Raw genomic sequence first — 14,329 nt, forward strand, 5'->3', positions numbered from 1 at the left:
CCAAGGAGCCCAGGGCTGAATAGCAGCTTTCCCTTCCTGCCACCATACCCGGTTACAGTCTGCACAGATTAGCAGAGAGTGAAGCACTTACCAGTTCGAAGAGCTTTATGCTTTATCACCTTGAAGGCACTAAATAAATAAATAAATAGCACAGCTTGCACTTCAACAGAGTATAAACAGACATTTATAGAAAGAAACCCCAGTGAAACCACATGCCCTTTCAATCCACTTCCCAGGCAAACAAAACTGAGTAATATCGCGCGCAAGTATATCAAGGGGCACTTCAAACAAACAGAAGGATACCAACAAGGAAAAGCTCTGACCTCAAAAGCCTCACAGTCACTCTGCTCACCTGTTTCAGGGGGGTCAGCCCCTCAGCACCACTGGACTCTGCACATCACACACCTGGGCTCAAACAAAGCAACAGCCAATTGGTTCCCATTTCCAGTTTGTTAGTATGGCTCACCATACATCCCTGAGCCCCTGTGGTTAGCTGTGGTTTTTAATGTATGGCTGTTTCTCTCCTGTAGCCATGCCAGGCTGGCTGATATTACTTTGCTCTCTCTTTCTTCCTGCTCCCACTACATGGCAGGCTCCCAGAAGGATGAAAGGAAAGGGCCCTGATCACAGATTTCTCCTGAGCGACTAACCAAGGTGCAGGCTCTCCAAGATGCAGAGTGTTTGTTCATGCCTATACAGCTGCAACAAATAATCAGGGATAAACAACCAGTGCATGATTATAGTCAGACTTTGCCAAGGCAACGTGGGTCAGAATTAAGACTCATATGAAAGGTAGGTCATGACTCTTGTATATTATTTTTCCCCCCTTTATAGCTGCAACAATAATTGCATGACGAAGGAGGAAAAAAATAAAAAAAAAAAAAAAACAAAAAAAAAATCAACAAAATCAAAAAGCCAGCTACCCGAGATATCTTTGCAGGAGCTGGTCCTCTTGAATCAGAACCCTGGAATTGTTCTGCAATCGACTCAGTGGACAGTTACCATCTGTTTATGGAAAAAAATGTTAATAACCCCCAATCATAATCAAATAGGCAACCACTTTACTTTAAGCACCTATTAACTAATGCTAAATTACAATGGAACAGCTCTGCAAGTACTTCTGACATCCACATGCACATCAGCAGTGCCAGCACTTTGATCAGGGCTATTAGAACAAATACCAAAAGAACTGATAGTGATGCGATTCCTCAAACATTACAGAAAGTGTGGGCAGTATTTATTTACTGTTCTGTCATTTCTCCTCCACCTCTTTGTTGTTTCTGACTATTCAGAAAGAAAATAGGTATATGCACGTGTACAGATGTACGCACCACCCACCACAGCCCACCCTGTGAAAGCCTGGTCCCCTGTGTTTTGTTTTGCTGTCCAAGGCTGAGCTTCCATATGGATTTTCTGATGTCCAGGAAGTCTTGAGGCATTTCCATCAGTGGGGCATCACCTGAGTTGTCATCTTCTCTTTAGCCCCCTTATTTCCATGATGCCTGTAAAGGCATCTCTAAGTCCTTCCCTCCCCTCCTCTGGGCTGAACCAGCCAGCAGATCCAAAAGCTGCAGCAGAGGAAGGGAAAAACCAGGCAGGCAGAGCTGTACATACACACTTGCATCTGCGCAGAAAGGCAGTGCGATCACACACCTTATTTCTTTAAGAAATCAGATTAAAAAGCAATTGACTCTTTGCCAACTATAACCAAGTCTGAACCATTAGCTGGCACTGTCTCCACCCAGGGAAGAAAACCTCATTTGGAGAATGCAAGCAGTTTTTAATCTCAGAGCCTGGAAAATAGTTCATCTCAGCAAAACAAGTGCTCTTGTCTCAGGATTTTCTCTAGCATCTTTCTCCCTGTATCTCAGCAAACTCAATTTGTTTTTTTTTTTTTTTTAAAGTTGTACAGCACAAAGAATACATCACACAAATGCACGAGCACACGTTCTTTATCCCTAGGCACTTGCAAATGCAACAGAAAACAAGCAAAAGGAATTTATATTTCAGTCCATCAAGCTAAGCATTTACATGGCCTCCATCACCGTGTCATCCAAATACCTTGTCAGTCCCAGGAATTTTCTGTGCCATTATTACTGTTTTCTGAAATTTCATTTTTGTCAGTCCTGGGACTTGCACGTGGATTTTTTACTACATTATGAAATTTCATTTCCTGTCATCTGCTGTGATTAAACTTTGATCAGAAGACACAGGCTTGCGGCGACAAGCCTGACCCCAGAAGGTGAGGTGTAAACCCCTCCACCTCTGGCGGGCTGTCAGGGAACATGGGACACCAAGCCCAGAGCTGGAGTAAGCGACAATTGGGCAGGGGATGCTGGGTCCCTTACTCCCATGTGGTCTATCCCACCTGTAAAAAACTCACTTTGCTGTGAAACAGCAGTAAACTGAAGGGTCCTGACTCAAGTTCTTGATCTATAAGATCCCTTTTATCTTTTTTCCCCACACTGTTACAAGGCTTTAAAAACCATCTTAGCTCCCCCTCTGGATACACCCTTCAGCAAGTGGTTGCAGCCCATGTCTGCAACTTCCACACGTCTCAGTTTTTACATTCACTTTTCCCAGCGGTTTCCCCTCCACTGCCTCTGTGTTGCCCATGTAACACCACATTTCACAAAAAGGCGCTTTTGTTTGCCATTTTCCTGCCACATCCGCCACCCCAGCTCCCGTGATCTGCCCAAGCCCTTCCCCCAGCCCCCCAGCTATGGTAGCCAATGTCGACAGGCAGCCAGAAAGGGGATCTGACCTCCGCCATCCCATGTTAATGAATGCCCTCTCTGGAGGGAGCAGGGAAAGGCAAGGGGGATGGCACAGGGCCAGCCTCTGTGAGCTCAGCCAAGGGACGCCAAGGAGCCGGGAGCACAACTCGTCAGAGTCCCTTTCACAAGGAGCTTTTGTTGATGCCACCCCTCCATCCCGTTGATGGCACGCTTTGACAGTGCAGGCTTTTCCACCCCTTGGCTGTTGGCTGTATCAGTAGCCAGGTCATAACCAGAGTGGTGGCTCTGCCAAGACTCATGCAGTGCTCCAAGGGTGTGCTACCAGACAGAAGAGGACAAATACAGACACACCATCCTCTCGTAGTCCTCCCCCAGTACATGTGCCCCATCACACAGTGACTTTCTTTTCAGAAAAGGCAGTGGGGATGTTGGGCACTTAGAATCCCATTAGTCCACTTTTAAGGCTGGCGGGCAACCCAGCAGGCTGGCCCAAGTTCCTTTCCAGCCCAATGTGACATCCAACCTTGTCAGTCCAAGTTCACCTCTTTCTCTCTCTAGGAGATAAACCATCTGCTTAATGCTAGGGTCCGCAGAAGGGAAAAAAATGTGCTTAGAGAGACTCACGAGGTGCTTTGGGTAACGTGTCCAGCATGAGCACACAGTGTTCTGCATCCATGACAAAAACAACAGGAAAAACCTGCTCCTGCAGGCCTGCCAAGCTGGGATTTCAACAACAAGTGGCAACATATCAGCTGGCGACAAACAGCTCCTGATTCAGGGAATGATGCACTTTCCCAAAAAGACTCAGGGTTTGGTTTTTTTTTCCTTAGTAATTGATAACATGCTGGGTGCCATACAAGATGGCTCCTGCCAAAGAATTAACTGATAATGAGGGACCAAGAGGAAAGTGCCAGACAAAGGAGATTTGGAAGTGGTTGCCAGCTGCACTGTCCCATAGAGAGTATCAGAATGAGGTAAAACCTGTACATTAGCCCCTGGAAAAGCAGTTCAGGACCACTCAGTAAAGTGATTTGATGATTTGGACAAGGGTGTCACTCCATGAACAGGAAGCCTCCAGAGAGAAGGAAAAGAACAGCAGCCCATTAGTGGACTGAAAGAGGAGACACCAGGAGAAGAAACACTCAGCACATACAGGACAAACACAAGCTTCAAGGTACAATTGCCAGATTAGGACCATCTGCAACAGCTCAGCTGAAACCCCAAAGCAACCTAAGGAGAAAGCAAGGCTCGGGCCTCGTGGACCTGCTGAACAATGAGGAAGGAGATCTTAGCAACTCCATTTTGGAAAAAGTAGAGTGGACTGTGACATTTCTTGTGGGGGTGAGAAATAAATCAGCTACAGCTACCAGGATAGACCATAGCCAGGGCACCAGCAGACATCCCAGCCACTGCAGGCGAATGGAAGAGTTGCATTTGTGTTGTGGATGAAAAAGTGGTGAGGTTTGGTAGCAAGCCTGATGCAAAGTAGGGAGATAAAGGCTAAAGATGCAAAGCCAAACATAGCAGTACACAATGGTGTGCTATGGCTATACAAAAAAAAGGGTAGGCAGAATAGGCACTGGGGCACAGCAGAAGGCTCAAAGCAGGTAAGACACCGTGGCTAGGGAGACTTCCCACAGGGCAAGAGGATTTGCATCCCCCAATGGGGAGCAGAGCTTAGGCAGTGTGAGTCAGCTGCTCATGGTGGTGCCTATGACACTTGTGACTCATTAAAGAGCTATGTCCCTGGTTTTAAAGATTTATTTAATTTTTGTCAACTCCATCTCTCCAAGCAATGTCATCAATAAAACTTCTGGAAACTTTGTGAGGTTGTGGTTTCATATCAGAATTGGGAGAAATATAGCATGACGAGGAGAAAAGCAGGTTTTTCTGGCTAAAAATTTTTTGCCTCCCAAAAACTGCACATACAAGTGCCCATCACAGCATCCCTCTGATTTCTGGGAATGTAGAATATCAACTACGACACTTATCCAAACACCTCTGAACACATATACACATCCTTGCACCAAGACTGGTTACTCACGTAAGGTTCATTTCTCTTTGATTCTTCCGCTATGTTCAGAAATTACTTTCCTTTTTTATATTTGTATCTTTAAGCCTCATCAGTGGCAAAAGCCCAAGCACTTCCAAAGCATTCTGACAAATCCCTCCAGAAGGCATGTAACATCATCCCAGTTTTACAGATGGGGAAATTAACCTCTGTCTCTGCTTTAAGACAGCTAATTGCCTACGGACACTAAGTGAGTCAGTAGAAGAGCTGGGAATTGGTCCCAGGAACCGTGTCTTCCATTCCTTTACTCCACCCACCAGTCAGTACACCCTACCAGATGGTTCTTATCATTGGACATATGGACTAAATATTGCTAAGTTGGTGTAGAAGGTTGGCTATTTAATTAAATGTCCTGTCTTCTATCTCCATAGGATGCATAGGGGAAGCTCCAGCCAGAATCCCATCTGGACCCACTCAGGAAATATCTCCGCAGAGCAAACAAATCCCCAGGCAAGCACAAGAAATGTTCCTAAACCTATCAACCTGCCCTGTAATGCAGACCCCAGCAAGGCCAGGAAATAGGCTGTGACTCTGGAGCCTCAGAAGAAGCCCATGCTTGTCAAAGCCTGGTTTCAAACAGTGTATGCATGAGCCACCAATTAGGCTGGGAATTACTTTATCATGTGAAGGCTCTTCCTCCAGCCTTCACTGGGCACCACCAACGCTGCCCAAGGAGATACTAGCAGTCACAAAAAGCAGATGGGACAGCATCATCTACTTTCTTCTGGCATTATTTCTATCACATGACAGCACTGGTGTTGGTAGAACAGAGGGACCAGTTCTGCCTGGCAAATATCAGATGCTTTCTCACTTTACAATCGCTACCAAGGACACTTGAAATAGCCCCTAACGTAGTTATTCATGATGCAAAGGAGGAAACCTTCCAGCAGAAAAGAAGCAGAAAGAGATCTTCCACATCGCGGAAACACAGGGTCAGCAATTGCTTTCCCACTACGGAACTTACAAATTTACAACATCTTGGTCCCCATTCAGACAGGCACAGAATGGGTGCACCTGACTTTCCAACAGAACCCAAACCAATTTCACATCCTTCTGTTCCACCTTCACACCCCATACTCTGCACCCAGTGAGATGCAAGGGGAAACCCATGCATCATCAAGTCCGCAAAAAAGATTTCAACCAAGAACATGCTCTCCTCAATAGAATTCCCTCAATGCGTGGCTGGAGGGAGCAGGCTCAAAGCTCTTCTGGGCAACCCATAGATGCAGTCATGTACTGATAAGGAAAACACATGCATATTTCTGCCCAGTAGAAGCACATTCAGGTGAGAACCACTAGCCTGTATAGCTTTGTTAATCTCTTAACAAGCAGAAGAGTACCGGACAACATTCTCTTCCGAAGGCTTTGCACCAATACTGACAATGTAGGGAATAAAAGGACAACACCTTTCCATGTGTGCTATAAGAGCCGGGCAATCCTGGAAGGTGCCTCCTGCTAGAGGAAAGCAACTGCACGTACCTTTCATCCCAAACTTGGACCGCCGGCCATACTTGTTGATCATAATAAAGAGGACGACCAAGAGGACACAAGCAAAAGCTGCCAGCCCAACTGCTATGGAAACCTGAAAGGAAAAAGCCTTAGAGTCAAGACAGAGGAATTTAGGAGTCTAGATCGGAAAATACAGCACCTCCTTGGCCAGTTAACCTTTCTGCAGGCTTATACCATCTGCTGCAGCCTTGTGGATATCAGCTATGGATGAAAATACGAGCTAAAGCAGAGGACTCTGGCACAGCTTGGAAGCGTCACCAGCTGTTTGCAGGACTGGGATCTCCCCATCAGAGATGCTGTTCTGGCACCAGTTCTTCCCAGCCTCTCCCTCCATATATCTGCAGAGAAGGAGAATCTCTGCTCCAATGCCTGAGCTCCCCCTTCACTGCACCACATCATGAGCCTCCATTTCTGACATCACCACTGTTCCATGACATCACAACACTAAAGCTATATTAACCTGAGCCGGGAACACCCAGGAGCAGCAGAAAATTCTTTAGAAAGAGCAATTCTGCCTCCATCCAAACATGCCTCAGGACAAAGAATGAGGGAAAATAACACAGCATAAAAAGAAAACAAAAGAAATTAAGAACAACTGTGGTTTTGGTTTTATGTTTTGGTTTGGTTTTGGTTTTTGTTTTTGTTTTGTTTTTTTAATCTTCCCAAAAAAAAAACATTTGGTTTTCCTAAATCCTCTAATGGTTTCCTATTTATTGAAATTTTTAGTAATAAACATTTATACTACAACAATGTCCAAAGTCCTTCACTGGAATTGTAGTTCCACTGTGTCAGTGTACAAGCAAAGAAAAGAAAACCTCTTTGCCCTAAAGGGTTTACAATCCCAGGCTTATTTTAATATTTATGAATATTTATTCTTTCAAGTCTTTGCTTGAGATACTTTTATTGCATTGATGTAAACAACAATTTCTTTGGCATTTGTCCAATTGTTCTCCTGTACTGGGTTTTGCAATGCACTTAGACTTTGCTTCCTTTTACAAAACTGTATTCTGCTATAATAGAAAATACCTCATTTAACCAAGAAAAAGTAATTTCATTTTGCAACCCTTTTCCCTGACCTTGATACATTAGCTACAATATTTTAAAATTTTTTATTTTACCACGCTCTATTTTCATCCCCCAGCTTGTTTTCTGTGCTTTATATTTAATAAACAGTGAAGATTATTACTCCAGACTCACTGTTCAAAGCTTTCACTTCAGTTACAGGAAATTCTCAGTTGGATGAGAGCTGAAACCAAGGTGGATTGAGTTTTGTTCATTCTGTTAACACCTGGTGGGTTTCAAGATCTTAAATCTTCTACAGAATTAGAGCAATTGTGTAATATGCTAATTTTTTTTCCCAATACTTATACACAATTTTTTTTTTTTCTTTTTTCTACCTGGGTTCTGCAGAAAAAAGACAATGTTGAGATCTGATAAGCTGTAGGCTTTCTATCCTTTTTCATTTTTGGCATGCCCTGCAGAGCAGGAGAGAGGGCAAACTGGCATTGACAAAATTGAACCAAGCTAAATCTGAGTCCCTCACAGGGGTAAACTTAACAGCTCAATAATAGTATGAAACACACAATTGTCTGTTTGTTTGTTCTCTGGGTGCTACTTTTTTAGAATGAGAATTTCTGACTCTGCCAGGAGCAACTTCATAGGATGCCTTATTTTCAAAGGGCTCCCTGGTTCCACACTGCAGACCCAAGAGGATCAGATGGTTCATGTCAGTATTTTACTTGCCTGATACAAGCCACAAAATCCTTTTGATTGTTGTCTTGAGTCATAAAGGAAAAGATTTTCCTTGCAAACTTCTCAAAACAGCACAGGAATGCAAATATTGCGTCATCAATAACAAGAAATGCATGCAAAATATTTCTGTAGAGAAAAGGACAGGACTCACCCCAAAAGTGTCCTCCTCTGGTTTGTGGGTCACAGTGATGGGTGGGGTGGGACTCACTTCATAATCTCCAACTGAAACCAAAACACCAAGGACAGAAGACTCAGAGTGGCTCCCATGGGACTCCCAAGGCACCAGCACATCCCCAAAGGCAGTGCCTGACCTAACGAGGTCCAGTTAACCCCTAACAGAGGTTGCAATTTTTTATTTCAGAAGGCACCAAAATCAACCATCAGTGTCCTGTGCACATCAGCAGAGAAAACACAGGCCAGGACAATGTTGATGTCACTCCAACCTTACAAATGAGAAACATTTGGGTGCCTGATGGCTTAGGGTGGGTGGCCTCCACTGCTGAGCCATCTCCTAGAGGTTTCAGAAATCTACTGGGCTAAATAGGGTAAAAACAAAAGTCTTATTCCAGCAGAACTTGATCCAAAGAAACAGTTACATGGATGTTTATTAGAGGGAAAAACACCCCAAACAAACAAACCAAAACAACTACCAAAAAAAAAGATAAAGAATCTGTTGAGGAAACACTGCAGAAATTGAGTCCTACTTCTCATCCCAGTCCACACTAAAGAGCATGCTATAAATGGGCCATAACACACAACAGCTTTAGGGATTGGCCAGCCCGCATCTAGTTAAGACCCCTTCCACTACACCACAACCAACTATCATTTCCACTATGGGAGCTTCTTCAGGATGTCACTACAGGGAAATGAGCATCGCCTGAGCTCTAGAGATTACCCAGCTGATCAAGAGCTCCTCAGACATCTTTCTCATGCATGTGGAAGCCAGGACTTTGTGCAACCTCTGCCAACTTCCTTTTGGCTTCCTGATTTTCCCTCGAGGAGCATGTAATTCACAGAAGGGTAGGGCGAACAACAAAAACAGAACACCCACACTATGCAAAGGGCAAGGAGACACTTACTTGAGACAAAGTTGTCTGTACTTTCTGTGGAAAGGACAAAGAGAGAAGCAACACAGTTAGCAGCATAGCAAAGGGAGAGTGGTCTCATTCCCAACCCACCTCAGACACACCCCACCACCCTAAAGTGCACAGGAAACCAACTTCTTTTTTTTTTTTTTTTTCCTGTTGGGCAATTGTAACTGGAAATTGCAGCACAAGTACCAGCAGGACATGCTGGACGTCAGGATGGATAGCACAGGGTTAACTGTGCAGGGCCTTGGGCTGAAACAGGAGGGGAAGGATGCTACTGCAAGGCCAAAATTGAGAACAACTAGCAGCATGCTACCCAAACTTCTGATCAGTTGTTAAATTACACTGTTTTCAAGCAGGAGAGCAGAGCTCAACATACACATGGGGCTCAGCAGGATGGAGGTGGAGGAGAGAGAAGCAGTCTTTGCCTTACATGGCAGTGTTCACCCAAGGACAAAGTCCTACAAAGATGAGTACCAGCTCCTAAGGAGGAGATCCTAGCATGGGGCAGGGTGTTAGAGGAGACCTCCTCTGACCTTCTTTTCATGAGCCACTCATAAAAGCTAATAACATCCGAACTGGACATGGAGGCTGTGGCCACCCTAGAGCTGCCTCTTGCTCAAGACAGCCACGCCGGTCCCTGCGGTCAGCACCTCTTGACAGCACCAGTCTATTCAGTAAAGCTCCTTCAGCTCCAAAGGCAGACAAGGTCCCAGACGATGAGGTCTAAAGCTCTCAGTGACACTCAGTTTACATAGCATGAGAATAACGTCAGCTTTCAATTCACTCGCCCATGTAAGAAATTGAGCCCGATATTAACTGGAGTTTACACAGCTTTGCTGGCAGAGGACTGGAAGGACGCTGAAACATTCACACTGAAGTATGGGTGAGGTTTGGAAGGGAAGCGTAAAACAACCCCCGGGTGACAAACACAGCTCTCCAAACCAGGGGTAAAAAACCTGAAAAAATATTTTTGTTTCAAGTCAAGCAGAAGAGTAAATTTCCTTGGCTTTTTCTAGCAAGGGGTGTGGGGGAGAAATGAGGAAGAAATATTTCATTTGGAGACTTTTTTTTTTCCAATTGAAACAGACAGAATCTGGTCGTAAAACTCTTGCTGTTTCTACATTTTCCCCTTTCTATTTTTCTCTGCTGGACTAAGCAGATTCAACAGAAATCCACAAAAACTTTTTCCCACTAAACTTTATTTTTCAAAGTATAAGACATAGCCAAGAAATTTTAGCCAGCTTGGGTTCTGTGAGGCATTCCCAAAAAAATTCACTTATCGTGAGGGAGGTAGGTACATTAACCTTTGTGGATTAAATAAGGAGATGGTAGCCTACGGTAGAGATGTCAATGACAACCTGCAATGAGGTTTTTATCAGGACATGACATAAATCTGTCCTGGGAGCTACTGCCCTGGCTGCTAGAGCCACAACATCACAGAGAAGCAGGATATGGCATAGGACATATCTCCCAGCTCTCACCCAGCTTCTGACAGCACCTTTCTCCTCTCAACCTGGGAAGCACAACTTGTCACAGTACCAATGAGAGGCTGCAGACCAGAGGTTTCTAAAAAAAAAAAACCACAGTCACAGGTCCTTTTCTATGCTGACGGGAAATCTTCCAGGTACTACGCTTTCATTAATTAATTAAAACTAATAGTCTCATCCTGGGTAGTGACTGCAAAACCCTTGCACGTGCAAAATGTTATAGGCAATAAGCTTCTTGAGTGAACCACACTGGGGAACCTTCAATTTGTGGCATTTTCTCGAGGAATCTATCTTCAAATGGGAAATTATAAAAGTCAGCTGCATTGAGTGTTAATGTCAGCTGTGGCAGTGGACGGAATACTGAACTTCACAGAAGGTAAATTACATCCTGCATTGGGTTGACAGGGTCTGCTAGGGTGAGGAATGGCTTGGGAATTTATATCAGAAGAAATAAAAGAAATGGGTCAGTTTCTGCTGAGAGATGGTTCAGGGTCAGTAAGTACTCCACACCAACAACACACAAGAGGTGTGGGTGAAGATGCACTCGCAAGGGCAATATTTTACATATATTTCACATAGTCCCATTCTCCCAGAGCCTCTGACACCAGAGGCTGTTCAAACATCAACATGCCTTCCCACATCACAGCACAGCTCAGATCCATTTCCAAAATCATCTCTCCAGAACAGCAGATCTTCCCCCTTTTCTGGAGGTCCACCACCTACTTAAGAGCTGTCCCTATTTCACAGATGGGGAAACTGAGTCACAAAGGTGGGACCTGACAGAGCTGAGAATGCAAACCTGTGCGCCTCTCCTCACCCACCTACATTTGATAAGCTGCTCTTCTGCCCTGACAGAAGGAAACATAAATAGGTCAGATAATCAAACAGGGCATCATCCTTGAAGCCAGAATACAAATTTTCCACTCCCATCCATATCAGCTCATTTGTTCAATTGTCAGATCTTCAAGGCAGAGATTTGGGTTTGCATTTACAGTATTTGACCTGCGGCAAAACTCTATGTACATATATGGTGTGATATAAATAATAAATGAGAGTACCGTTGGTATTTTTCTATATTTAGCAAACGCCCTATTTTGCTGGATTTTCTTGGGCTGCAGGGGCCAATTTAGAGCTGCCACTTTCTCATGGCATCATTCCTGAAGGCAGAAGCATGAACAGATCTTAACCCCATGATGACCAGCACAGTGTTGCAATGCCAGAGAACCGATCAAGACCCTCCACACTCCTATAGAACAGGCAGGTCACCACAACCACTATTGCACTTTCCAGAGCTGGATCTTCATGTCCTCAAATGGTTTTTTTTTTTCCAGTTAAGCCCTGAATCTCTAGGAAGTAGCATGGGGAATTCCAAACAGTCAGTTAAGAAATTCCAGCAAGCTGATGCAAAGCAACTAATTGAACTGTTGCATCTTTTGTAGACCTGTCATTCCAGAACTGCACAGGTATTATTCAAAAAGAAAATAATCCTGACACTGCTGCATCCAGCCTTAATCATTTCACAAATGCAAGCTAGAAGAAAAAAAAAAAAAAAAAAAAAAAGCTGCATCACTTCGAAGGGCTTTCCTTTCTTTATCTTATAACCAGCAATCACATAGAAGAATGCTTTCTCTCAAAAAAACCTGGGCAACCTCTTTGGGGCACCCCATAGAAAATCCAAAATAATTGATGAAACTTACACCATATTCTCACCAAAAATCCCTAAAGATCTTAAAAAACAAGCAAACAAAAACAAAACAAAAAAAACTAACAACAACAAAAAAACCAAACAAACAAAACAAACACAATGCTGTAGAATATGTTACACAACATAAATATCTAAACCAGCTAGTGTGTGTCTCTGCATAGAAGTGTTGTTATGACACCAAAGCACTCTTGAGTAGGAAAATCATGTTGGTCATGAGAGGCCTCCAGAGGTCACTTCTAACCTGCTGCTCAGAGAAAGGCCAACTTCAGTTGTCAAGGCCTTGTCTAGGTGCAAGGACTACTAGTGGGACCATAGTAAGACCTCTGGAATGCAAGAAACCCTAATGAGAGAAACTGAATACCCTACCTGGAAAGGGCTTTTCAAGGAAGTGTCCTTTGATGGTCTGGTTGGCTGAGCCCAGATGGTTGGTGGCCACAATCGTGTAGTTGCCATTGTTGTAATGAGTGGGTTTGTTGAAGAGCAGGCAACCCTCAGACACTTCCCCTTGTTGGTAAAACTCCATGTGGATGATCTCTGTCTCCCGAAGGACCTGGCCATTGTGCAGCCAATGAAGGGTGGGAGCTGGGTTCCCATGCACTGCAAATGCAATGCAGTGCTCCAGATGTAGCACTGGCTCCTCCAGAGTTAAGATGCGAGGGGGATCTAAAAGAGAAGCATGGCAGGCTCACAGCACACCTCGACCCACATCACATCTCTGTGCACAATGGAAATTAAGATTATTGAAAATGCAACCTCCAAAATCCTTTGTTCCTTCTACTCTTCCCATGGATGTCTGCAAAGAAGCAGTGGTAAGTCACAAGAACCACCCCATGCTCCCCAGAAGACAGGATCTGAACCATAGCCAGCTCTCCTGGGCTTCTGAACAGGGAGACAAATTAACAACAGGAATGAACCTTTCAGCAGCCCAAAAACAATAAATCTTGGAATTGCCCCGTCCACACACCTATTGTTGCTCTCCTTCCCTCAAGGGATCACAGCGAGGCCGTCTGTTCCCGTTAAGGAGGACACCATGACGTAGCACTGTTAAATTACACATGTGCAAGGTGCCCATGGGAGCTCTCCAGTCGCACTGAACAATTCTGGATTGCACAGCTGTGGAAGCAAAGATCCCTCAGCAACTGCCTGTCCTTGGGGGTTCTGACTGCCTGAATGTCCCAAAGGAGTTTCTCACCCGCCGAACACCCTCCAGGGGTGTTTTAATTAAAGGGAGTTGAGTGGGAGAAGGAAAAGAAAAGCAGAGACTCTGCCTGCAATTTATTGCATATGCATTGTCTTCCCCCCATCTCCTGGGACATCCCAAGAATTCAAATGTTGCTCTGCCATCGCTTCTGAAACCCCATTTACAACACCTACATGTAAGGTCCAAAACCCCAAGGCTGGCAAGTTCTGAACTAGAAGAACAGAGGTTTGTGCAAAAACAAAGGACACAAAAAGATGTAAATCTTCCCTAAAACTCTCCTTTTCCTGGTAGCACCCAGCTTCAAAAACAATCCACGAGGCATTCACAAGGAACAAAAACAATGCACTAACTTTGACCCACCTTTTGGAAAAGAGACAGTGGATTTTTCAGGCAGTGATGGTGGTAGAAGAGAAAAAGGTGCAGAGTTGGTTGGAGCTGAGCAAAATTCTCCCACCAGCACCCAGCTACCCCGAACCACACAGCCGTGTCCCAGCCACCTCCTTTCACTTACAAGCCTAAATCTGCACGTGGATTGTTCACATCTTCCTGGCAAGGAGGATTCAAAACAGGCAGCCACCTACACGCACAAACCCAGATCTTTTCAGTGTGAAATTAGAGCCTGAATGATGAGTCTGGGCAACAAGAGCAGGGGTAACAGAAATTGTCAGCAGCTGAGAGGATTACATGGGTGAAAACAGGCATTGGCATGGTTCTTTTTAAGGTGTGGAGGAAAAGATTCTAAAACACAGTGCAAAAAACACCTGCCTGCTAACCA

General features: G+C 44.5%; 1 protein-coding gene across 4 annotated transcripts in view; it reads right to left on the bottom strand.

Moving 5' to 3' along the window:
- Positions 1 to 14,329, bottom strand: part of NTRK3 (neurotrophic receptor tyrosine kinase 3) — a 230,908-nt gene that overhangs the window by 149,650 nt on the left and 66,929 nt on the right. For all 4 annotated transcript variants that reach the window (XM_032994218.2, XM_032994217.2, XM_042803989.1 and 1 more), the window contains exons 8-11: positions 12,720 to 13,016; positions 9,150 to 9,173; positions 8,222 to 8,292; positions 6,289 to 6,391 (exon numbers count right to left, since the gene is read on the bottom strand). In XM_032994218.2, coding sequence (XP_032850109.2) covers positions 6,289 to 6,391; positions 8,222 to 8,292; positions 9,150 to 9,173; positions 12,720 to 13,016 — 495 coding nt within the window. The remainder of the gene's footprint in view (positions 1 to 6,288; positions 6,392 to 8,221; positions 8,293 to 9,149; positions 9,174 to 12,719; positions 13,017 to 14,329) is intronic.

This window comes from Tyto alba, unplaced genomic scaffold (assembly GCF_018691265.1).
Source record: "Tyto alba isolate M040663 unplaced genomic scaffold, T.alba_DEE_v4.0 Super-Scaffold_41, whole genome shotgun sequence".
Classification (NCBI taxonomy): domain Eukaryota; kingdom Metazoa; phylum Chordata; class Aves; order Strigiformes; family Tytonidae; genus Tyto; species Tyto alba.